The 23,608-nt window shown below is 39.5% G+C and overlaps 1 protein-coding gene across 1 annotated transcript; it reads left to right on the top strand.

The window, feature by feature from the left end:
- The first annotated feature begins 2,407 nt into the window (after positions 1-2,407).
- LOC110973092 (phospholipase A2 AP-PLA2-I) lies at positions 2,408-21,700 on the top strand. Its single transcript, XM_022223580.2, has 5 exons — positions 2,408-2,526; positions 4,042-4,232; positions 4,890-5,046; positions 5,485-5,615; positions 21,023-21,700. The coding sequence occupies exons 2-5, from the start codon at positions 4,190-4,192 to the stop codon at positions 21,169-21,171; spliced, it is 480 nt and encodes a 159-aa protein (XP_022079272.1). The 5' UTR covers positions 2,408-2,526; positions 4,042-4,189; the 3' UTR covers positions 21,172-21,700.
- The last annotated feature ends 1,908 nt before the right edge of the window (positions 21,701-23,608 follow it).

Genomic DNA, 23,608 nt, shown 5'->3' with positions numbered 1-23,608 from the left:
AATATAGCGAGAGCCCATTTTCCGAGTTGTGCCATGCTCAGCTAAGGTTCCATTTTTTAGCTTATTGGATTCTATTTAAACCATTTACCTTTCTCATTGTTTCTCACATGATAATACGTATCTTCGACGGTGACACAAAACCCGCTCCAAGTCATCACGTCCATGACAAAATCCACCCGTCTGGGCTGGCACATAACCACAATCCTTTTGTGACAAGGCACATCTCGGTGTTTGACGCAAGACTTGGAAAGTATTGAAAGTGAGGCTTAAACCCACATAAAATCGAAGATATTCTGATACCATTCCTTTAGACGGTTAACAATTTGGATCACGTAGACGATGAACAAGATCCAAAATGACGAGCTCGAAAATAAGGTCCATTCCAGCTTGGATAACAGTGAGTTCATCATAGTTTGCTTTCGTGTATATTCACAGGTTGATTCTGGTTCCACCTCGGCCCCAGAATGTCGCTTATTTTGCAAAACACACAGCAATGTCCCCTAGCAGGTCAGGGTTGACCTGTGGAAGGTATCTTAATTGCAAAGCAAAAGCTTCAGGAAAAGGAGGCGTCACACCCACCTTAAGCAGAAGCACTCCTTCGCCACGTGAACGAGTGCCAAGTTGGTCGGGAGTGTTCATTTTTGTTGGTAGCTATGATAGTATACCCTGTCTTGGCCAAACTTGGCGCTCTTTGTTTTTGTTTTTTATTGCTTTACAATAACTATTCGACAACCAGTCATGGGCAATCCTTGAAAATAGCTCTTTGAGAAGCTACTTTCTAGATGCATAATAACAAGCTAGCAACATCGTAATGACATGTAAAGAATTATGGTCACTAACAAGGGAATTACACCTCTGAAAAACATTTTAATGCATTTTAATCGTAACTTAATTTGACTGTATTTTGAGGTTTAAATGATTGCTCAAATATATCTCCAGGTTAACCTCCCGTATAGAATCACCGCGAAGATGCAAAATTATGTAATTATGTTTTGTTACTAGTGGTCAATCGTGGGTGAGGCAAAGGATGCACTTATTACTATTTACCCCTTCGACGTGGTCAGTAATTACGTCATTTGTGTGTCCATTGTACTTGGACCTTCCATTGCAAACACATTATGTAATGTACTCCAGCTTTAACTTTATGGAAACGTTCTGCTGTCAAACCACCACAGATAATGCATTATAAATGCTTTAGATCAGATACACACGTCAAACAATTACCCAATCACGATGCAATATTTGTTCAACAAGTTACACTTACATGTATGGCTATTGATGCATGTAAAAGCCAATGATCATTTAAGGCTGGGGGAAATTAGATTGCGTCGAGCCCGGAAATGTTTTGGTGATAACGTTTGTAATTCGACGTCAGGGCACCAGAAAATCTCAACACATTCACTGTTCAGCTTGCCCCGTCACGCATAAATTCAACAAATTGATCATATGTTTTTTAAAAAATAGTGGAAATATTATATCTGCTGCATTTTTTCTGGTAGAATCCGATACTTTTCAGAATTCCGCAAAAATTTGCTAAAATACTCATTTTATTCATCATTTATTCATTATTGTACACAGGTAACAATTAGTCAGGAAATTTGATTTAATTTCTTCACCGATGCCCTCTAGCTCGAAAATCAAAAATTAGTTTGAAAAATAAGCTTAATTAGCATTTTTAATTGCATATCATCTACAACATGGCCAAAATTATCGACCATCAGACAACGTGATAAAGCACCTTCAAATTTTTTGTTTTGATGAATTTGATATTTGTGATAGTGTGTACTGTTCATATTCGAGGTTGAGCCATTACATTGCCTTTTGTGTTGTTTATTCTTTGGAAATTAATGTTAGCAGTGTTTGAGTGAGAGTTTAGTATAGTTATTGAAATTTAGTACAAATTATCGATTAACTTTTACCTGGAACAGTTTCAAAGTGAAGTCTTGGACTGTCTACCCCGAAATGAATTTGTCTCAATGTTGATGCGGTTTTTTATCACTCGCAGAGTTATAATATTGTCGATATGCGTGCTCAAAATCAACGTTAAGTGTAGGCAAATAACAAATAAAGTCCAACTTATGTGGGTGTTGTACCCGCAACATTTAGTGTATTCTATAAGTTCTAAATTGATCTTGTTTCAAAGCTTTTTTTCATCAGTCAGTTTTAATGTAAATGATTACTTTACTTCGTATTCCACACGTATCATTTATGAAAAGATAAGTGTCCCTATACCTGTGGAAATCACTGACACTCCTTACGCTAGCAATAATTTTAAGAGGTGTAGACGGCAATGTCTCACTTCCAGTCGTTAAGTCCAATAGAGCCAGGGCAAAATATGCCCTCTCATTTTCCCAGTATTTGTTATTTTTTCAATGAATAACGAGGTTTCGTACTCATTACTGGAAGAGTGCCAAAACGGTTTGTGCCCTCTTCCACGTGTGCCAATAAAAGCCCCAGGGCGCTTAAAACACTACAGTCTGTCTGCGTCGGTGTTTAGGATCAAACCTTTGTCTCCCATGTTGTGGGGTAAGTTTGGAACTTTAAGTTGATACTGCAAGAGGCATCCAAGATGTTGATTGTATGGTTATCAGCTATTTGATTGATGCTTGTAATTTCAAGAGCGTAAATTTAGCACCTTAGATATAACAGTGAAGTTAGTTTTATATTGGACATTCACATGGTAAGTACAGCGAATGTCGTATTTCTTGGAAACACATTGGACATTCACAGAGGTTTGTACAGTGAATGTCTCATTTTTGAGATGCTGGACATTGGGCATTCGGATAGATTTGTGCAGCGAATGTCTCTCGTTTGAAATACTGGGTATTTGACCAGTGGGTATAACGAGGGATATTTATGTCCGGGCACCTGGGGCTGCACACATTTTTCAAAGGAGCACCAAAAGACAATGAGCTGCAGCGGCCTACAACTGCATGGATTTCCAACAGGGGGCACGGGCATTTGCTGTGGTAACGTGTCCCCGTGTCCTCCCTAGTTATGCCATAGTATTTCACTCTGGTTTGTTCAGCAAAAACCTCTTTCTGAGCAGTGAACATTCGGATAAGTTTTTACATCAAGGATTTTATTAGACATTTGACATTCACATAGTTAGAATAAACCCGTGGGAAGTTGCATTTTGTTTTTGTTTGCCAAAACCATTGAACACCTTTTGTACGAATTATTCACTCCGTTCATGTGGTAGAAAGACCAAATTTTGATACTTCTATAAAAATTAAGAAAAATACGCTTTTGCTGATAAAAAGCAGAATTATTGTAAATAGAAGATTTGTAAAAATGATTTCATGCAAAAATTAGCCATCTCCCGTGTAATAAAATGTTTGCAAACTGGGTTTCAATGTAACATATGTTTCCGTGCAAAACTGTTTATAATGCACATTTTGTAACGGAAACGTTATAATTAAAAGATCATTCTCACGGTTCCAAATTAATGCTTTGCCAAACTTGTGGTAAAAATGCGGACCAGGCCAATCCTTGTACCATGTCAATGACGATATCAGGGGGCCATTCCGGGCACCACAATTCGAAACCATTCGTATCGATTTTAAAACCAAAATGGTGCAAATGAATTCTGGGTTGATGATTTTCTGTAAAAGTGTTGTTTTGGGTATAACAAAGACTCGATTAAATCAGGTGGAATGGAAATAAATACCTTTATTAATGCACTAACGTTGGATTTTTACTTTTTACAAAACGTTTTCGATTAAATTTTGTTTAATGAAAACGTAAAAAAATGCGCATTTTGATTTATTTCAACATATGCTTCTGAAATCTTAATATTATTTTCTTTATAAGAGTGCAAAATACACTGGCATAACCTTATCATTGTACACCGTCCATACATTCTCTGATCTTTGCAGTCTTTTTTTAACTCTATCGATGCTTAAAATTTAGTCCTCGTGAAATCACATTGTTTCTTTTTCAAAACAGTCCAATCATGCTTGATTTCGTTCCTGCATCTTTCTAAGCCTGGAAATGTTTTATTGAACTTATAATTAGCTTTTCCTCATCCATTTTTGATAGGCTTTGAACGCACGGAACAAAACGCGAAACTATCAGCGTAGTATCAACATTTAAAACAACCACAGACTTCTAAATTTTTCACACCGTAAGCATCAAGCAACTGGCACTAATTCTTCAATATTTCAACCATCATCAGATAACCTTCGCCATGAATTTTCTCGTTGTTATAGTGACTACGGTTTCCCTGGCAGGTAAGTTTACGTCCTTTAGTTTACTCTTGAAGCATTCTTTATTATAGCCCTATGAACAGATGGTGCATCACTTGTGTTTACCGCTTTGCATCGATTGGATAATTGTAACGACTTGAAGCACATATAACCAACTTAACCGTACTTTTTTGTACTTATACATTACTGACATATCCATCCACCACTGAGTTATTAAAAAGTAGTACAATTTGTTGTGATTGCCAGTCGTAAGCTGCAGGTGTTACCTCAACCTCTGATGCACTGTGTCCGTATACGACTGTTGTTCACCCGATTGAGAGATTAGTCGATTAGTTGAACGGGTCAAAGCTGAAGTGTTCGTGGTGCCTGTCGTCTTTTTCACATACACAAGTTCCATTGGTCACCTTTCGTATGAAATGATGTAATATTAATGATAATGCTGACACGTTTCGATTTTAAGAACGATCGTCAAACAAGTCATGTTGTAGGCTATTATTTCGTTTTCTTAGCAGGTGTTGATACTTGCAATATATACACAAATATTTATGTAAATTTTCTTCCTTCAAACTTTCAATATTTTTTGCCCTGTAATACCGGTAACAAGCCAACATGTTCAACTAATTGTGTTAGGATGACTGCTCAAATTCCAAATAATTTTCATTTCTCTCTTTGACCCGACAGGCGCTGCGTCAGCAGGGGAGATTCAGAACCTATACCAATTTGGCAAGATGGTCATGTGCCTGGGAAATCTTAACGTCCTGGAAGGGTTAGAATACAACGGCTATGGCTGTTATTGTGGCCGCGGCGGGAAGGGCACACCCTTGGACGACACTGACAGGTACGTAACACCAATGCTTAAAGTCAACCCTTTCAAGCTGATTTGTGCTAAGCTGTCTCTTTAAGGTTCATCCTCCTCCCCTCCCAAAAAGAGTTCTTTTAATCAAATGTTAAAAAGAGTGCTAATAGTTGTAATTTTCAGGGTAAGTCTCTGAATGGCATACTTGGCCGATTTAAAACAGGATTGCAATATTTCCATTCAATGTCCCTGTAGAGGATTTGAGGTTAATTCACTGGTTCAGTCAAAAACGTTATGTGTCGACCAGGTATCCACAAACTTTGGCATTACTGAAATACCCAGCGCCATTTGTAAAACAAGTCCATAAGTGCGAAGCTTTAAGTGAATAGAAAACCTGAATTAGCCACCACTGTATATGATACGGCCCTCTGAGCTCTGGACCCTTTTTATTAAATTACATTCAAATCCGTTTCTATTCAGGTGTTGTAAACAACACGACGAATGTTACGAGAGAGCAACGGATGAAATGGGCTGCTGGAGCATAGAAACGTATGCCACCACTTACGACTACACAAAATCCAAAGTTTCTGGCAAGTGTACCATCAAATGTAGTAAGTCATAATTATTAAGTTTGATCTATTCTTTACATTTGGATTCATACTTTGCTGCAATTGGATGCACGTACTTGGTCATGTAGTCACAACTGCGTCAATTCAAATAAATAATACTATCTTAATGAAAATGAATTTTAAAAACATTGAAGAGTGAAATAAGATATAAAAATTGATTCGCATAAAATTTCTTTCTATCAATGAATTTGAGTCTAAGCAGTAAGCTTGATGCGCCTGCATTGTCAAATTACCACAAGCTATTGGTCCAAAAGGTATATAACGGGCGCGCACCAGGTGTCAATCCAGTTCGTGAGTGTGACGTCAACCTTCGGGCAGCCACGCCCAAAAGCGAAGACTGTTTTCTCCACTTGGAGATTCTGATCACCGGGTCAGTTTACGGTCCACGTATGTTCATGCTCCTCATTTAGTTTACAGCCAGAAGCCAGTAAAATGACTTTTTGACTTGGACATGTGGATCCCAAAAGTAATTGATCAACATCGAGCTCAGGGTGAGAGTGTACGTGTATGCCATGCCCAAAATCCGAACATCTAGTTTTTGACCGCTGTCGGTCGTGTCGGACTCAGTGCAGAAATTTGAATCTGCATGAAAAACGAACTGCATTTCAGGCAAATTGCTTTTTGATCTTAAAGAAATGAACCAATGGATACAAACGATTCATCAGTCTTCCAGACAGTATCACCGAAGACCTGAGGGTGAAAATGACGAAATTGGGTCCCAATGAAAAACGAAGTGAATTTAAAAAAAAAATTTCTACCTAGAAGTAATGAACTTCTTTATCACAAGAGTTAGTAGTCTTTCGCGTGACATCAAAGTTATTTGAGGGTATAAACATGGCAAAATTGTGAAAATTAGACACAAAGTTAGCAAAAAACCCAATATTTTTTTCATGAAGTGAAGCGACACGTGTGCGTCGGTTCGGGGTAAGCAAGCCCTGAGCCCACATTGGGTGAGATGTTATCCTCCAGAAAGAGAGAGCAGTCAATCAAAGTTAATGATACTTGATGGTGGGTTTATTGACTTTCAGCCGTAACAAAATCTCAGCTACACCAAAATTCAGCTGAGACAAAGTCCCAGCAGAAACAAATACCTGCTGTAGCAAATCCTGAGTAAAAATAACTTGCATTGCACAGTCATTATCTGTGATTAATACAATCATATATGATTCAAATTATAAATTACAAAGAAAATCACACCGTCATCCAGCACCTTGCCAACAATCCCTGGATTAATTAAATGTACTTGATGCGCTGCATGCGTTCAATGCTGTTCTGCAATATGACATTAAATTTTAGCATAAATAAAAACAACAATAATGACAGCACCAGAGGAGTAATTGTCTGCAAAGTAAAATGTAAACCCATAATGATCCAAATGTGTAACGTTATTTGTGCAGTTGTGTCGCCCATTGACAGCTTGGAAAGATTATAAAAGCACGCTCGCACAAACTGCAAGTCCTGGGTCAGGGGTCACAGCAGAAAAGTACAATGTACATGTACACAAGTTCATGCATCCATGGCACGTACACGCACCGGTCCACCCATGCCATACTACATGCACGTACATTGAAACGAGACAGGAAAGACGTGAGAAAAGGTTGCGTGACTGAAGTCACTAAGAGAAGCAAAATGTCCCCAATTTACACATAAAATAAATACATGGCGTTCGTGAAAAGGTCGCCAAGATGCCCAATGTCCCTCTACGAATAGCGGATATTTACCAGTTGGCCAAATCACTACCAGAACGCTGGAAAGCCGTGTGCTCAAGCCATGAACTCAGTGTTTCCCCTTGACATGTTCTGGTCAAGACACCAAGACTGGGCAAGTGCACTTAAGTAGGCGGAGTCCCACAGATTATTATCCATATTCATGAGTTCTCAACATCCATAATTATCCTTTGTCAAAAAATGGACATTTTCCCCTTCAGTTCGTTTCGGGAGTTCCAATTTCTTACCAGAAGTTATATATATCACCATTTGATAGATTCTTTGCAATTCATTCACACACGAGGTCTTCAAATAAATGGCAGGACAAATCCCTCAAGGGGTTACCACCGATATTTGTCGTCGACTAGAATATCAATTTTCAGGCCGACCATATGTTACTATTGCGCATGCGCGAAAACACAAACTAAATGCAGGCACAGTCTATGGGGACCGAACACACATCGGTCGTGCCTAACCTGTACGACTGTTTTATGGTAGCTAATACATCCCTCAGGTCAGCTTTAACTGCACTTCATTGCGCTGCTGTGAAAATACAAGTAATATGAGGTCGCTACCCAAACAGCCACGACCGTGCAGTCATTTCTGTAACTGAACAATGTGATCCAGTTCCTGGTAGCGAGCATATATGGCGTCCTTCAGGTGGCTGATCCTTCAAGAACTTTTACTCAGCAGTAGTTGGGGTCTGGCCAATGGTAGTTTACAGGTTTGTGATGTATGCCTGGAGTGAGAGCTAAAAAAATAAAACGTTATGACCATATTTGGTGATACGTGTCGATCTCTATCACTGCATCGTTGACACCAGGATTTAAACCACGCCCACTGCACATGCGCTGCATGTATAGAGTTATGGATGCATTGATCGCCGTTTACATGGAACCATAAAACCGGAAGTTAATGCACAACTTCAGCGACAATCCAATGGGAGCCTGCAAATGGTGACGCATCTGCCTGTGTCACTAACGAACCGGTGGGAGTTGTGCCATTGCAGTCATGGCTTCTAACTCTTACTGTGTTGCACTGTATACCACTGACACCAACTCTCTTGTGCTTTTTTATGTTGAGCGTAATCTTGTGATTAGTAGTAGTAGTAGTAGTATTAATGGTTTATTTCAAACACTGTGATTGTAGCTCGGAGGCTGAATTGCCACAGTAAACACATATTAACTGTTCAATAAATAAAACATTAAAGCATTAAACAGTTAAGGATGTGAAGTAGACGCATCTCATCTAAAATAAACACAAAACAACAAGCAGAAAATGAAAATCACTTAAAAAAATAAAACAGAAAATTGCACTGTTATGACCAATGCTCACAAAAACACAAATCAACTACAATCAACCCTTAACAGATCAACAATTCAGCAGACTTACATAATATGGTATGGGACTACTGTGACGTTTGGTCTTACATGCTAATGTGGACAGGTTTGTGGCATTTCTGAGTTGATATTGCACTTGACTATGTCTCGACTGTGGTAACCACGTATGGAATGTATTGGAGGACTTCAATTTGGCTGCAAAGTCTGAACAAAGGTCTTTTTGACGACTTTGAAGAGACACAAGATTGCATTTAGTCAGAGCTGATTCAAAGTCATATCATAAACATATTTCAGACTCAGAACCCTGTTATTAACAGTGTTCCCAGAATTGACAGTTCCATTGAATTTAGCCAAAAAACCTAGTGGGCCAACTTTTGTCCCTTGAGGTAGACCACCTTTCAAAACATTGAAGTCAGACAACACATTTTTGTACCTGACACAATCAGAGCGCCGAGTTAAGAAGTTACATATCCACGGGATTAAAGATGGGCGTGTGCCCATACGAAGTAGATCCTGAATGAGATCATTGTAATCAACATGGTCAAATGCCTTACTAAAATCTGTAATTACAAGGATCCTTACTATAACTTCTTACCGTGACGGATTCAGCATGAGAACAAAAATTGTCTACAAGCTTAACAAGATAATGAGTTGTTGATACCCCTTTTGTATAACCAAATTGGTTTCGATCTAAATTCATGTGAATATCTGACGTAACCCACTAAACAACAAAATGTTCGGCCACTTTAGCAAAATGGTTAGTAACGGCCGTAACTAGCCGTAACTTATTCCATGTGAGCGGATAACACTTTTTCGAAATAGGAACAATAATTGCCTTTTTCCACTGGTTTGGAAAAAGACTTTCCTGGTACGATGTATTAAAGATATTTGTGAGCGGCTTACTCAATTCATCGGCAAAATCAAAAATAACTGGTACTGGGATTCCCTTATGCGTACATTTGTCTGGGGATTTATTATTGATTTTTCAATATCTTTCAGCAAATTGACTCTGTACACGTTTTTGGAGGCACTGTTTTGGTAACTTAGCAAAATTCGATCGTCATCAAAGTTATACCAAGCAACCACCATGAAGCGAAAACAATACGTAAATATTCAGGTCGTGGTGACGTCATCAAGCAATTTATTATTAAATTTTGAATATTTAAATATTCCATTTAATTTATAAAAATCCATATAAAATCAACTGTGGCCTCCCGTAACATTCTGTTTGCAGCAAGTGCAAGGAGAAAATGTGGTCTTTAATTCATCTCGTGAGGGTCAAATCACGTGAGCCTTTCTTCCAGTCTGAACCAGAAGTGGTCTTATTGCTTAAAAGTGGTAATAGGTATCACGTTTTTTCAACGGTGTTAGTCTGTTGGGGTATGGTATTCTTCAAATCATCTACTGACGACGTCACCTAATTGTTGAGCGCCCTCTAGCGACAGGTTAAAAATTAAAAAAAAATGAATTTTGCATACATGTCTGTGGCGAAGTTTGTCTGAATCGTCTGGAAATTGATGTAGATAATCATCTTTATCCAGTTAACACGTGTGTGAATTGTGGGGCTGATGACGTCATCAGACTGGAAGTTACAATAACAACTTCTTTTATTTTCAAAATTTGGTAAAAAAAAATCAACTGTAAGAGATATAGACGTGAATTGTCCACGAAATGCTCCATGAGATGCATAACTGGTGCACTAATTCACGCACATGAAGCCCTGTCGACAAAAACCCCCTTACAATATAAATTGCCAGCTCAAAAATCCCATTCGCATACTGTGTCTAGGCTACTGTGTGCGTGGGGCATATTCTTGGGACTTGGCAAATTGCCGACATCGTGGTGGGGGAGAGCGGATCGTATTGTATGGAGCGCCAAAAGGGACAAATGTTTAAAATGTTTAATCTGTGCCTTTTCCGCAATAACTATAATGTTTGGTTTTGTATATTGTATTGTACATGTCTTATTGGGTTAAAACCTTGCAGGTAGTGAGGAAGGGAAGGTTCACAAACGGAAACTGATCTCACCTGATGACAATACCATCAGCAGACGAGTCAGGTGACATTAAAGATGCCTCCTTTAAAGTAGTATATCTCCTGAAGCGTATATCCAATTGGCTTCAAATCCTGCAGATATCTTGAAAAGGGAGTGCTTTAGAGGAATTTGGACATCATGTGATAATGACGTCATCAGAAGACAAGTTACGTGACATTAAATGTGCTCTCTTTACTGCCTTATATATCACGAAGTAGCTGTCCGAGCTGTCCTATCGGGTTCAAATCTTCCAGATGTCTTGAAGAGGTAGTTTTTTAAAGGAATGCTGACCTCCTGTGCTGATTACGTCATCAGGGGATAAGTCACGTGACGTTACATGTGCACTTCTTAGGGCATATGTCTGATAGGGTCCAAATCTTGCAGATATCTTGAAAATGGCGTGCTTGAGAGAAATATTCACCTCATGTGATGATTATGCTATCAGGAGACAAGCCACGTGACATTAAAGATGCACTCTTTACGGCCCTATATCTCCTGAAATACGTGCTGTATCTTGTTGAAACTTTGCAAAAGTCTCAAAACTTGAGAGAGAGGATTTATTAACGAAAAATGACGATGTTATGATGCCTGAGTTCAAATGTACAATCCAGTGTTGCCAAACAGAAAGATAAGCTTTCGTTTCTTCCCCGTCTTCTTCTGCGCAAAATCCCATTTAATATGTGGACGCTTTTTCTATACACGACTTTAATGCTTTACTAATTTGGATATTCAAACTTGTGCCAATGAAGACCCCTTATGCGTAGAGGTGTCTACAAGAATGACATCATGATGACGTCATCAAGTGATTTATTATTGATTTTACGTATTTAGTTTAGCCGATTGACCTTGTACACGTTTTCAAGACACAATTTTGGTTGCTTGGCGATTTTCATTGATCATCAAAGTTACAGCCCGCAAAGGCCATGATGCAAAATAAAAGCCTAATTTATGACGTCATGGTGACATCATCTCCTTATTTGATATTGATATTTGATTATTTTTTGTCCCATGCCAGCTGACATTAACGGTACACTCTTTAAGGCCCTACATCTCCTGATGTACATGTCAGATTGGGTTCAAATCTTGCAGATATTGTGAAAAGGGGGTGCTTTAGAGGAATATTGACCTCATGTGATGAAGATGTCAATAGGAGAATAGTCACGTGACATTAAACGTGTACTATTTAAGGCCCTATATTTCCCTAAGTGCATGTCATGATGGGTTCAAATCTTCCAGATATCTTGAAAAAGAAGAGCTTCAGAGATTTATTAACCTCATGTGATCATGATGTCCTATCAGGAGACAAGTCACGTGACCTAAAAAGTGCACTCAATAAGGCCTTTTATCTCCTGAAGCAAACGTCTGATCGTATTTAAATCTTGCAGATATCTCGAAAAGAGAGTGCGTTAGAGGAATATAGAAATTGTCTGATGATGACGTCATCAGGAGACAATTCCAGAGACTTTAAAGGTTTCTCTTTAAGGCCCTATATCTCCTGAAGTCACTGTCTGATCGTGTTCACATATTGCAAATATCTTAAAAATGGGGTGCTTTAGAGGAATATTGACCTTATGTGATGATGACGTCATCAGGAGACAAGTCACGTGACTTTATAAGTGCACTACTCAAGGCTCTATACTTCCTGAAGTACATGATCTATCTGGTTGAAACCGTGCAAATAACTTAAAAGGAAGGTGTTTTACACAAAACATGACTTGATGTGATGATGACTAAGTTGTTCAAATGTACAAAGGAATGCAAAAAAAAAACCCTACGTTCTGTTGTCAAACAGATAGATAAGCTCTCGTTTCTTCTTCTTCTTCTGTTCAAAATCTCATTGAATTTGTGCACCTTTTCATACACATGACTTTAATGCTTTTACAACTTTGGATCTGCATCAAACTTGTACCGATGAAGGAACCCTATGCGTAGATGTGTCTAGAAGAATAACGTCATGAGGGCATTTTCAAGTGGTTCATTAATGATTTTGCAGATTTATCTAAGCCCGTTGACTTTCTACACGTTTACAAGGCACACTTTTGGTTGCTTGATTTTATATTAATTTTTGAATGTTTTGTACACTTTTTTTCAGGGGCCTGACTATGAAACTCTTATAAATGTCACTGGTGATATATTATATGTTCTTGCTTTAAACCACAGGCTAGAGAAGGTCCAAGAAGAAAATCATCGTAATGACGTCATCATATGCAACGTGAATTGGCATTAAATGTGTAAACTTCAAAGCCTTAAAGGCCAAGTCCTATCTGGTTGAGATTTTGCAGATAACCAGAAAGACAAGAGCTACAGACGAATGTTGAGGTCATGTGATGATGACGTTATCGTGGGGCAAGTCAAGCGAGGTTAAAGGTGCACTCTTTAAGGCCCTATATCTACTGACGTACATTTCCGATTGGGTTCAAATTTTGCATATATCTTGAAATGGGAGTGCTTCAGAGGAATATTGACATTATGTGATCATGACGTCATCAGGAGACAAGTCACGTGACATTAAAGGTGCGCTCTTTAAGGCCCTGTGTCTCGAAAGGACATAGAACAACGGGATGAAAGTTAGCAGATATTTGAAAGAAGACGTGTGATAAACGAAAATTGACTTCATGGGATGATGATGTCGTCAGTAGACGAGTCATGTGACATTAAAGGTGTATCCTTTAAAGCCTTATTTCTCCAAAAGTATATGTCCCAGCGGGATGAAATTTTGCAGATACGCAATCACAACGATGGCCTTTTCAATGAAAAGCAAAAAAGCCCATGTTCTGTTGCAAACAGACATAGAAGCTCTCTCTTTTTTTGGCCTTTTCGCAATTTTGCAAAGAAGGCATTACGTCTGTTCTTTTTTATTTACTTTTTCATACACATGACGCGATACCGACAAAAAAAAACCCTTAAAATATAAATTGCCTACTCCGAAATCCCATTTTGCATGCTGTGTATATGCTACTGTGTGTGTGTGGACACCAAATATCTGCCTGCAACATAGACTGCGCAGAGTGCGTAAGGCATATGCTCAGGACTTGGCAAAATGCCGACCACGTGCTGCCGACAGCAGATCGCATTGCATGGAACGCCAAAGGGACAAATGTTTAAGATATCTATAATCTGTGTTTTTTCCGTGGTAAGTATAATGTTTAGTATTAGATATTGTATTGTATATGTCTTATTAGGTTGAAACCTTGCGGGTAGTTAGGAAGTGGAGGTTTAGAAACGGAAATTGACCTCATGTGGTAGGCAATGCACTCAGCAGACGAGTCACGTGACATTAGAGGTGCACCATTTAAAGTACAATATCTCCAAAAATGTATATCCAATTTGGTTCAAATGTTGCAGATATCTTGAAAAGGGAGTGCTTTAGAGGAATTTTGATTTGACGTTATGTGATAATTACGTCATCAGGAGTCAAGTCACGTGACATTAAAGGTGCACTCTTTAAGGCCCCATATCTCCTGAAGTATATGTCTGATCGGGTTGAATCTTGCAGATATCTTGAAAAGGGAGTGCTTTAGAGGTATATTGACCTTATGTGATAATGACGTCATCAGGAGACAAGTCACGTGACATTAAGGGTGCACTCTTTAAGGCCCCATATCTCCTGAAGTACGTGTCTGATCGGTATCAAATCTTGCAGATATCTTGGAAAGGGAGTGTGTCACACCATGTGTCTGTGCTTCCCACGGAGGACGACGGTGAAGATGGAAGAAATAAATTGACTATTCGATAAAACGCAGGACCATTAATTTATGTTGACCATACTGGTATATCTATTTAATTATACAAAAAAAATAATCACAAAGATTACTGCTAGAAAAAAAATTAAAATTAACATTTGGTTAACTAGTATGACTGACTCTGGTGCCAAGTGACACGACACTAAGATTTCCACAACCAGTTTACTCTCTGGAAATAAGTGTCCCTGGCTATATGAAATTCTGAAGAAATATTCCCTGTCCAATAACTGTTGGCTCACTGGGCAGACCGGAATGCCAGAATGACGTACCCATCTGGACACTGTCCTTGCCCACAGGTGAATATGTGTAAGTTGGTAACCAGTTGACCGGGCTTGTCCAACAAAGACAGGTACTTATCACACACTGGATTGAAGACAGTTGGGTACAGTATGGTGTTGCTCCCGACTTACTTCACATCGGAAACAGGTTATCAAGAATATTTCAACACAAATCTACACAGGATATCTGACTCCCACGAGATGTGGTCCACCAAAGACCTGGAACCCAGTCTCCGGGTAGCTCCTCAGTGGGAAAAGCCCCATTAATACGATGCATAATTGTTTTGCGAAAATAAGCCCATATAGTTCGAGAGTGAAAATTACTTCCAATATTTGTACTTGTATCTCGATCCCTAGAGAGAAATACCCTTCATGAAAATTTATCAAATTACAAAATGCCAATGCCAATTTGACACTTATGATGTTTGTGACTTTAGTTACAAAAATATTCCTGGAAATTTGTCCCAGGCAATCCTGTTACTCTTAGTTACATATTAAACAAATTTTAAATAACTTAGAGTTTCTGTTAAAACTGGCTTCTTAGGTTGGGCCGCGCCCTGGTGTACTCAGTAACACACACAATTCCACACAGGAATATATGGTGACCCCACACCCTGAAGGCTTACACAGCAGTGCCTTGGGTATGCACAAGGCTCTTTTAACCAACCTTTTAAACAGAGTCGCTCAACCAAATCTGAATTTGCATAATATCATTTACATGTCTAAGATCTAATGTTTACTACGCTATTAGGGCAGACTAATTTCTCAAACGGGGGAGATAATTAACACACAGAAAAATGTACTAATAAATAAAATGTGGCAGTGAAATAAGTCAATTTCCTTCAATTGTGACAGAGTGCTTTGGATGAGTTTTGACTTCATGTGATGATGCCGTTTTCAGGAGAAAAGTCACGTGACATTAAAGCTACGCACTTCAAGGCCCTAGGTCGTGTCTGATGGGGTCCAAATCTTGCAAACTTCTTGAAAAGGGGGAGCTTTAGAGGTATGTTTACCTTGCCTGATGATGTCATCAGGACAAAAGTCACGTGACATTAAAGGTGCACTCTTTAAGGCCCTGTCTCTCCAAAAGGATATGGCCCAGCATGTTGAAAGTTAGCAGATATCTGGAAGGGGATGTGTGTGACGAAAATTGACCTCATGGGACGATGACGTCATCAGTAGACAATTCATGTGACATTAATGGTGTATCATTTAAAACCTTATATCTCCAAAAGTGTATGTCTCAGCTGGTTGAAATTTTGCAGATATGCAATCAAGACGATGGCCTTTTCAATGAAAAGCGAGAAGCCCTATGTTCTGCTTCAAACAGACATAGAAGCTAACCTAGAAATAAACCTATTTACTTTGTGCAAGTTTTTTTCTCTACACGACTCTACCAAGTTTCCAACTTTGTTTATAGTAAAGATTGCGGTAACACCATGTATTTATCTCTTCTTTGAGTATGTGTGGTTCTGAGAAGAACCGGGGAATAACTCGACGTTTCAAACTGTGTACTCTGTCCGTCTTCAGGAGACTGCAGGATTCTAACTGGGAGTGGAGCTTATATGGTGTAGAGAGGGATCCAGACGTAGGGATTAGCTCGGTGAGGCGTTAAGGCGGGAACAGTGATGGCGGGAACAATGGATGCTGCACTGGATCCTGGGGCTGCATGCCCTGTGTGTGTTTACTGGAGCGTGTCAGTTGGAGTTGGCAGTGGGAGAGTTAATAGCTGGGTGCCAAGGGGTAGAGAAGACCCATAGGCTAACTGAGGGGGAAACCTAACTAGGGAGTCCTAGGGTATAGGAGACCCATTGGACTTGGATGTGAGGATGGGGCGTCAGATATCGCTGATGTTGAAGCCGATGTCTTGGGGAACTGTGTCGTGCTTGATGATTTCCATGGCTTCTCTAATGCGGCGGGGATACCATCGTTCGATGCTGGTGATAAGTTCAGCTTGGCTCCAGTTGATTTGATGGTCTTCAGTGTGGGAGTGCTTAATTATTGACAACTTTTCCAGCTCTCCCTTCCTACCATGGGCTTTGTGCTCGTTGATTCGGGTAGGGAGGTCCCTGCCCGTCTCGCCGATGTACAATTTGCCGCATGGGCAAGGAATTCTGTACACCCCCGGTCTGCGCTGGGGGTCCTGTCGGTCCTTGTGCGAAGTGAGCAGGTGATGCAACTGTAGTGGGGCTATGTGAAAAACTTGAATACCATGCTTGTGGAGAATCCGCTGGATGTGGTGGGAGGTATTGCCTAAGTAGGGGAGGGTAATGGAACTAGGGGCCTTAACTAGTTGGCTTTGGGTATAGGAGACCCTTCGGCCGGGGGTGGATCTGGGATCTTGGGTCTTGACTTGGCTTGGCTTGTATCCGTTACGTTGCAGCGCTGCAGTGATGTGGTGGAGTTCTTGGCCGAGGAATTCTTTGTCGCAGATGTTGTATGCCCTGCGGACCAGGGCCCGGTTGATGACGGATGACTTTATCTTGGGGTGGTGGAAGGACGTATTGTGGAGATACCTGTCCATGTGGGTGGGCTTGCGGTAGACAGTGCGTGCTAGGCTGCGGGCTCAAACCTTGCAGATACTCGGTAACAGAAATGATTTAGACAATTGACGTCATCAGGTGACTAGTCACGTGACAATACAGGTGCACTCTTTAAAGCACTATATCTCGCGAAGTGCATGTCCGATTGGGTTCAAACCTTGCAGATATCTCAGAGGGAGAGTGTTTTAGAAAAAAAATGACCTGATGTAATGATGACCTAAGCAGGAGTCAAGTCATGTGATATTACTGGTGCTCTCCTTACAGCCCTATATCTCCTGAAGTAAATCATAAAACAAAATTAAAGTAACATCTCGAACTGATGATATACAAGAGAACAGTTACGTGTTGTTGCCAATAAATAACAAATACAGAAGTATCGTTCAACTCAAATTGCAGTTGACCTGATGAACAAATCAAAGTATAATCTTTTCAAATATAAAACGCAAAAAAGCCGCTTGCATTGTCCTTGGACAATCAGCACGTCTAGTTCTTCCCCTTCTTCTGCTCAAAAGTCCATTTGTTTTGTACAAGTTTATTCTGTACACGACTTTGGTGCTTTTCCAGCCTTGGATCCTCATCAAACTTGTACCACTGAGGGACCCTGATGCACGGATGGTCCTTGAAAATGACGCCATGATGACATCATCAAGTGATTTCTCTTTAGTTGATTTTTCAATATTTTCTTCATCCATTGGAATTTGTACAAGTTTTTAAGGCAACATTTTGATTGTTCAGCAATATTCAAATGTCATGAAATTTACACCAAGGAAAAACAACGAACCAAAGATAGTACTAAAAATAATTACGTGAGCTATTAATCATGTGAGTTATTATTAAACTTTGAATGTTGTTAAAATCAACCGTAGCCTCCCATAACACTCTTTTTTGCGGCAAGTGGCAGAATAAAATTGGGTCTTCAATTCCTCTCTTGTGGGTCAAATCACTTGACCCTTCCTTCCGGTCCAAATCAGAAGTGGGCTATTGGTTTAAAGTGCTAATAGCAATGATAATATATCGCCGCGCAGCGGCGCAAGATGGATCACTGACCGCCAGAAAGTGTAATCGACTACGTGATGCTGCGGCGGCCATTCGAGTAAGCAAAGTTTTCAAAAGTTCCCGGATGTGTCAATAGCATATGTCAGCAGGTGAAATTCGCCATTCTCTACCCACTGTCCGGCACCTCAATGCAGCAATAGGCACTGCAAACGCCCAGAATTGTCTTTTTTCCCCCAAAATAAAGAGAGGTAATTTATGAATTATATTTAATATTTTGTTCCTTGTTCTTTTCCGCTCAAGCTGTTAATGTGTCACGGTTTTCTTCGTGTGTATTTAACACAGGCCTAGTCTAGTCCTAAGCTTGCTTAGCTCCGTGCCCATGGTGCCGTTTTTGAAGAACAAGAACAAGCCCAGTTTTTCGTACATGCATATTTAGACGTTTGTTTGGTAAGCCCAGGCTCAACGTAGGAAACTTAGTGCCACCTTTGACTGGGGGACAGTCGGTTAACACATTATGACATTTTACAGCAACCAGTGTAAGATAATTCAGCCTCAGGTTACTGTAGGCCCACTCACTATAATACAAGAACACAAACAGTTGTCAAGCACTAACGTTAATTTAACGTGGTGCAGTTACATTGCCTTCGCTGCAAATTCAATAAACCCTGTCCAGCCTAGGCGATAAGTTCAACTCGCATTTTTTAAAGAGAAATCTGTGTAAAAATAAAAAAGGACAAACATTGTGATGTCCTAATAAGCCTAAAACCAGGCATATTTTATCATTACTGCAATACATGTACAAGAATATTTACAAATAAAACACTGACGTACAGTACACAGATGAAAAATTTAAGACAACATTGATTTTTCATGAGACCTGCCACTATGTGTGTCACGTGTGAATTAATATTGGTTATACATGCAGTCCTACCTCTCATCTTTCCCTCTTTCGGTTTCAGTAAATTCGACTCTGTATATGTCTTAATTGATTACACTCTAAAGTTTTTACGAATAATGTGAATGCAGCAAAAATAAAATAAGCAAATTAAAGGCAATTTGGAAGTTCATTTCTGCTGTCTGTCAGAAATTGACTAACTTCACTTCAGCACATAACGTGGATTGTATGAATTTTTAAATACAAGTGTGTTTATTCAATCTTAAGTAGTTAAACCGTTTCAACTCAAAATTCACAAAAAACCTTTGCATGTTTACAATGTCAAAAACATTAAATCAAATAGGGGTAGTATACCATTAGCATACAAACAAATCTGTAATTAAAGTAACTACCGGATTTTTCAAGAGACCTGCCACTTGTATTGCCCTTTTTTGAAGGATGCAGAAACCTTCGAGGTGTCAGGCAGAAATGTTTTGCTCCTGTTTATACATAACAAGACCTATGACACATTTAAGTCAGACTCTGGATCCTTGATAGCACCCTCCGTGTGCTTCCAAGCTTTTTGTTCTGGACGTGAGATGGTATTCCACAGAGAGTTTGATGCCCAGAATATGACAAGGAACAGTACTTGACTTGAATTCGTGCAATCTTCCTTAGTGTGCGAACTCACTATTATTTGGTGTACAAAAACATCTGTATGCATGATATCACAGTAAAAAAAATGACTTGATGTTATGATGACGTCATCTTGTGACAAGTCACGTGACATTAAAGGTGATTCTTCCAAGTGCTATATCTCTTGAAGTGCATGTCTGATTTTGTTGAAACCTTGCCGATATCTTGGAAAGGACGTGCTTTATTCAAATATGGACCTCATGTGATAATGACTTCATCAGGTGACAAATCATGTGAACCTAAAAACTTCACTGTTTAAAGCCCTCTATCTCCTGAAGTACATATCCAATCAAGTTGAAACTTTGCAGATAACAAAAAGAAGCGTTGTAGTCGAAGATTGAAATCTTGAGATCTTGAAAGGGAAGTGATTAAGACGGATATTGACCAGATGTAATGTGATGATGGCGCCATCAGGTAATACATGGAGGTCACGTAATATTAAAGGTGTAACGCACAATGCACTATATCTCCTGTAAGTCGTATTGTGTTCAAACCTTGCTTATATCTTGAAAGGAAAGTGACTTCGGCAAATATTGACCACATATGAAGATGACGTTCTCCGGTAAAAAACACGTGACATTGAAAGTACATTTCTTAGAGCCCTATATCTTGTGATGTACATGTCCTATTGGGTTGAAATTTGGTAGGTAGCGAGAAATGGAAGTGTTCAGACAAAGTGAAGTGGTGTAAAGGGCTTTATTCTCCATATCTTCTTCGGTCCAACAGGGTTTCTGGATCTCGTCATTATGACCTCACCGAATGCTTGAATTATTTCTTGTCAATATTTGTAGCTCTGGGGTCGATCTGTTAGCAAAAAGTGAGAAATGGAAATGTGCTAGAATCTCAAATGTACAATCAGTTTTCTTAATACATTTAATGGAAAATGCGAAAAGCCCTTTGTTCTGTGCTTAAAACAGACAAAACCTATAGTTTGAACTTTGTCTTTATACCCACATGTAAGGCCGTTAATGGCTCTCTTTTGCCATTTATATTTCAGGCGTAAACGTCCTGTATTGAAATGTGGCTGTGATTGCAACAGTGTAAGATAGAAATGTCAACAGAGAGCCATTCACAGCTCGCGTGTGGGGCTAGTTCCAGACATGTTCACACAAGTGTAAACGGGACAGAGTAACTGTCTAACTTGTCCAGATGCTAATATTCACTTTTGTTATTTTACAGAGCTAGAATCCGACTACTCGCGATTCACCATAAGAAAGAAATGCAAAGCCTTCATATGTGAATGCGACCGCATCGGAGCGCAGTGTTTCGCCGACAAGCGGTCTACCTTCAACCGAAGTCTCATCAGCTACACCAAGGACAAGTGTTAGTTGATTTGCACGCATTCTTGAAGTCTTGAAACTTTCATTTGGATTACCACAGTTTCAAGACTTTTGAACGTAGTAACAATTTTACAGACGCAAGGGTATAGAGAGAACACGCAATGATATCAAGAAAAATATGTCTCGGTAATTCTACGTTTAATTCTGTTTTCTCAAGAAACTGAAGCTCAAGTGAATTTTTTTTTTGAACGTTGGTGCATCTCGTGGGTTCGAAAAACATTTGAAACCAATTTTTAAAAAAAGATGCAGCCATCGGGCTTGCATCTAACATATCAAACATTGTAATGACGTTTTCTGCTTTAAGGTGAGCCAGGAATATTTGGGAAAGGAAAAACTGAAGTGATCCGGAAGTGACGTGCCCCTTTCCGTATGGGTTTCATATCTATTCGGAAAAAAAATAAAAGCCAGGCCACTCATACACAAGGATGATAATGAATTACATAGGTCTGATCAAGAGCTGTTCAAATAAGACGTGAATGTAACGTAAGAATAAAATAGAGTTATATTGCGCAACAAAGTATCGAGTATTACATTTTGTTAATGTGCCGGAAGCAGTGGTTGGTCGGTTAAATTAATATGGCAAATCAAGTTTCTTGTGCACATTTCGTAGGAGCAGCCACTGAACAGGTCCATGGATGTTCAAACAAAAGTAATCGCCCGTGGTGTTTTATATGCTCATTATTCTGTTTCATGATATGGACAAATTTGACATCGGCCCTTTGCCTACGGCTAATGTCCACATAATTCCCTTTTAGGTATATGACACATACTTTTTCATGATGAAGTTTCACAAGGTGATGCAGATGACCCATTTGAACAAGGCTGTTTGTCACATTTAGATCAATGATTTATCGTTTTCAGTCTATAACCAAGACGAGTACTTTTTAAAATGACCTCGACAGTTTGCTTGTCGGTGCAGATGCCTTATTGGGTACCTTAGTTTCCTTATTAATGACAGCCCTCCTGCCACTTTGACACCAGCACAATGCAAACCATTGGTAAAATCAGAGCATCAGACATTGTAGTTTATTACATATAGGGGCCCCGTGCACCCCCCCCCCAACTTAACGACATCAATATTCTTAGGTGCATTTTAAGGTCCTGTAACACCTTTTAGATGTTAACATTGGAAAAAGACCGATACTCTTAGGATATCCAAGATGGCTGCGGAAATGGCCACCAAACATGGTTCAAAATGGGAAAGGCATTATATCAGACAAGTTATACCCTAAATCACAAATAAAATTTTTATTTACATGTTCTGTGCTCTCAAAAACTGATTTTTGGTGATTTTCGTTTGCCAATATGCTTCACATTCAAGATAGGGGCTGTAAGGATCACCAATATAGACGCCAATGATAAATCCATAAATTTCAGCCATAATTGTGGTAAGTTATCCATTTTACACACATTAAAGAATTTGGTGCATGTTTTCAATCCTTATTTTGTTGTTAGCATCCTTTGCTTTCCTACCATTGATCACATGGAAAATGGCCTCCAGTATGGCTCCCAAGTAGCAGATTTGAAAAAACAGTGCCTCTTTGGTTCAGACGGGAATGTACCTCGTGGGTAGTTGGGAAATGTATGTAAATGGTGATATAATTCTGACTAGTTTCAAATGAAAATTGTGGTCCAATAACAAGTAAGATTTGAAGCTTTGCAAGGTGGTTGAAACATGAGAAATGGGTTTGCGGGTACAACATTGAATCAATCTCTTTTGGACGAGGTGTTGTTCTTAAAAGAACCGGTGAGTATAAACTTGACGTTTCGGCTAGTGTGCTCTGGCTGTCCTCGGTAGAGTGTGCCGGAATGGAGTGGATAGCTGGTTATAAAGGTAATCTGGAAGCGGAAGGAGCGTGGAACAGGATTCACGGGTTCGGGTAGAGAAGACCCTAACACCTGGGTATTGGGTATGGGTTTTGGGTATAGAGGACCCTGCTGCCCGGGAGCGGGTGTCTGCTTCGGTGCTAGTAGGGGGCGCCGGATGTCGCTGAGCTTGAAACCGATGTCTTGGGGTACAGTGTTGTGCCGGAAAATCTCATTCTCATAAAACCCATTTGTCAGGTCCAATAACAGTTGTAGATCAAAATTAAATAAAGAGAAATTATGAACAAAACATGTAAATTGAATAACTTTGAACATTCACTTGGTGGGATAAAACAAAATGAAAATTTAAAACCATTTTGATTTGAGGTATTCCCACTTCTATGACAGAAGTTGAGCGGACAAAATGTCTAAACTTAGTAAATCGTCGAACAAGAACAAAGTCAGCCGCTTAACACCACCATTTTTACCCAGCTCTGGTTTAAACATCATCTGTAGCATCAACATAGCAACAGACAACGCCAAGACGCCTCCCGTGACCAAGATTCTATTCTTCTTTCACAGGACCAGCCGTCCCCTGAAACACCTATCAACACAGAAC

This window comes from Acanthaster planci, linkage group LG03, assembly GCF_054643075.1.
Source record: "Acanthaster planci isolate LZ-2023a linkage group LG03, COTS_SCS, whole genome shotgun sequence".
NCBI classification, from domain to species: domain Eukaryota; kingdom Metazoa; phylum Echinodermata; class Asteroidea; order Valvatida; family Acanthasteridae; genus Acanthaster; species Acanthaster planci.
This window is presented reverse-complemented; position numbering and strand designations above follow the sequence as displayed.

What these genes read in the sequence shown, in the direction of transcription:
- LOC110973092 (XM_022223580.2), top strand. Translation starts at nt 4,190, where the DNA reads ATGAATTTTCTCGTTGTTATAGTGACTACGGTTTCCCTGGCAG. An exon ending in CCCTTGGACGACACTGACAG is followed by an intron (nt 5,047 to 5,484) that starts GTACGTAACACC and finishes GTTTCTATTCAG; the next exon opens with GTGTTGTAAACAACACGACG. An exon ending in CAAGTGTACCATCAAATGTA is followed by an intron (nt 5,616 to 21,022) that starts GTAAGTCATAAT and finishes GTTATTTTACAG; the next exon opens with AGCTAGAATCCGACTACTCG.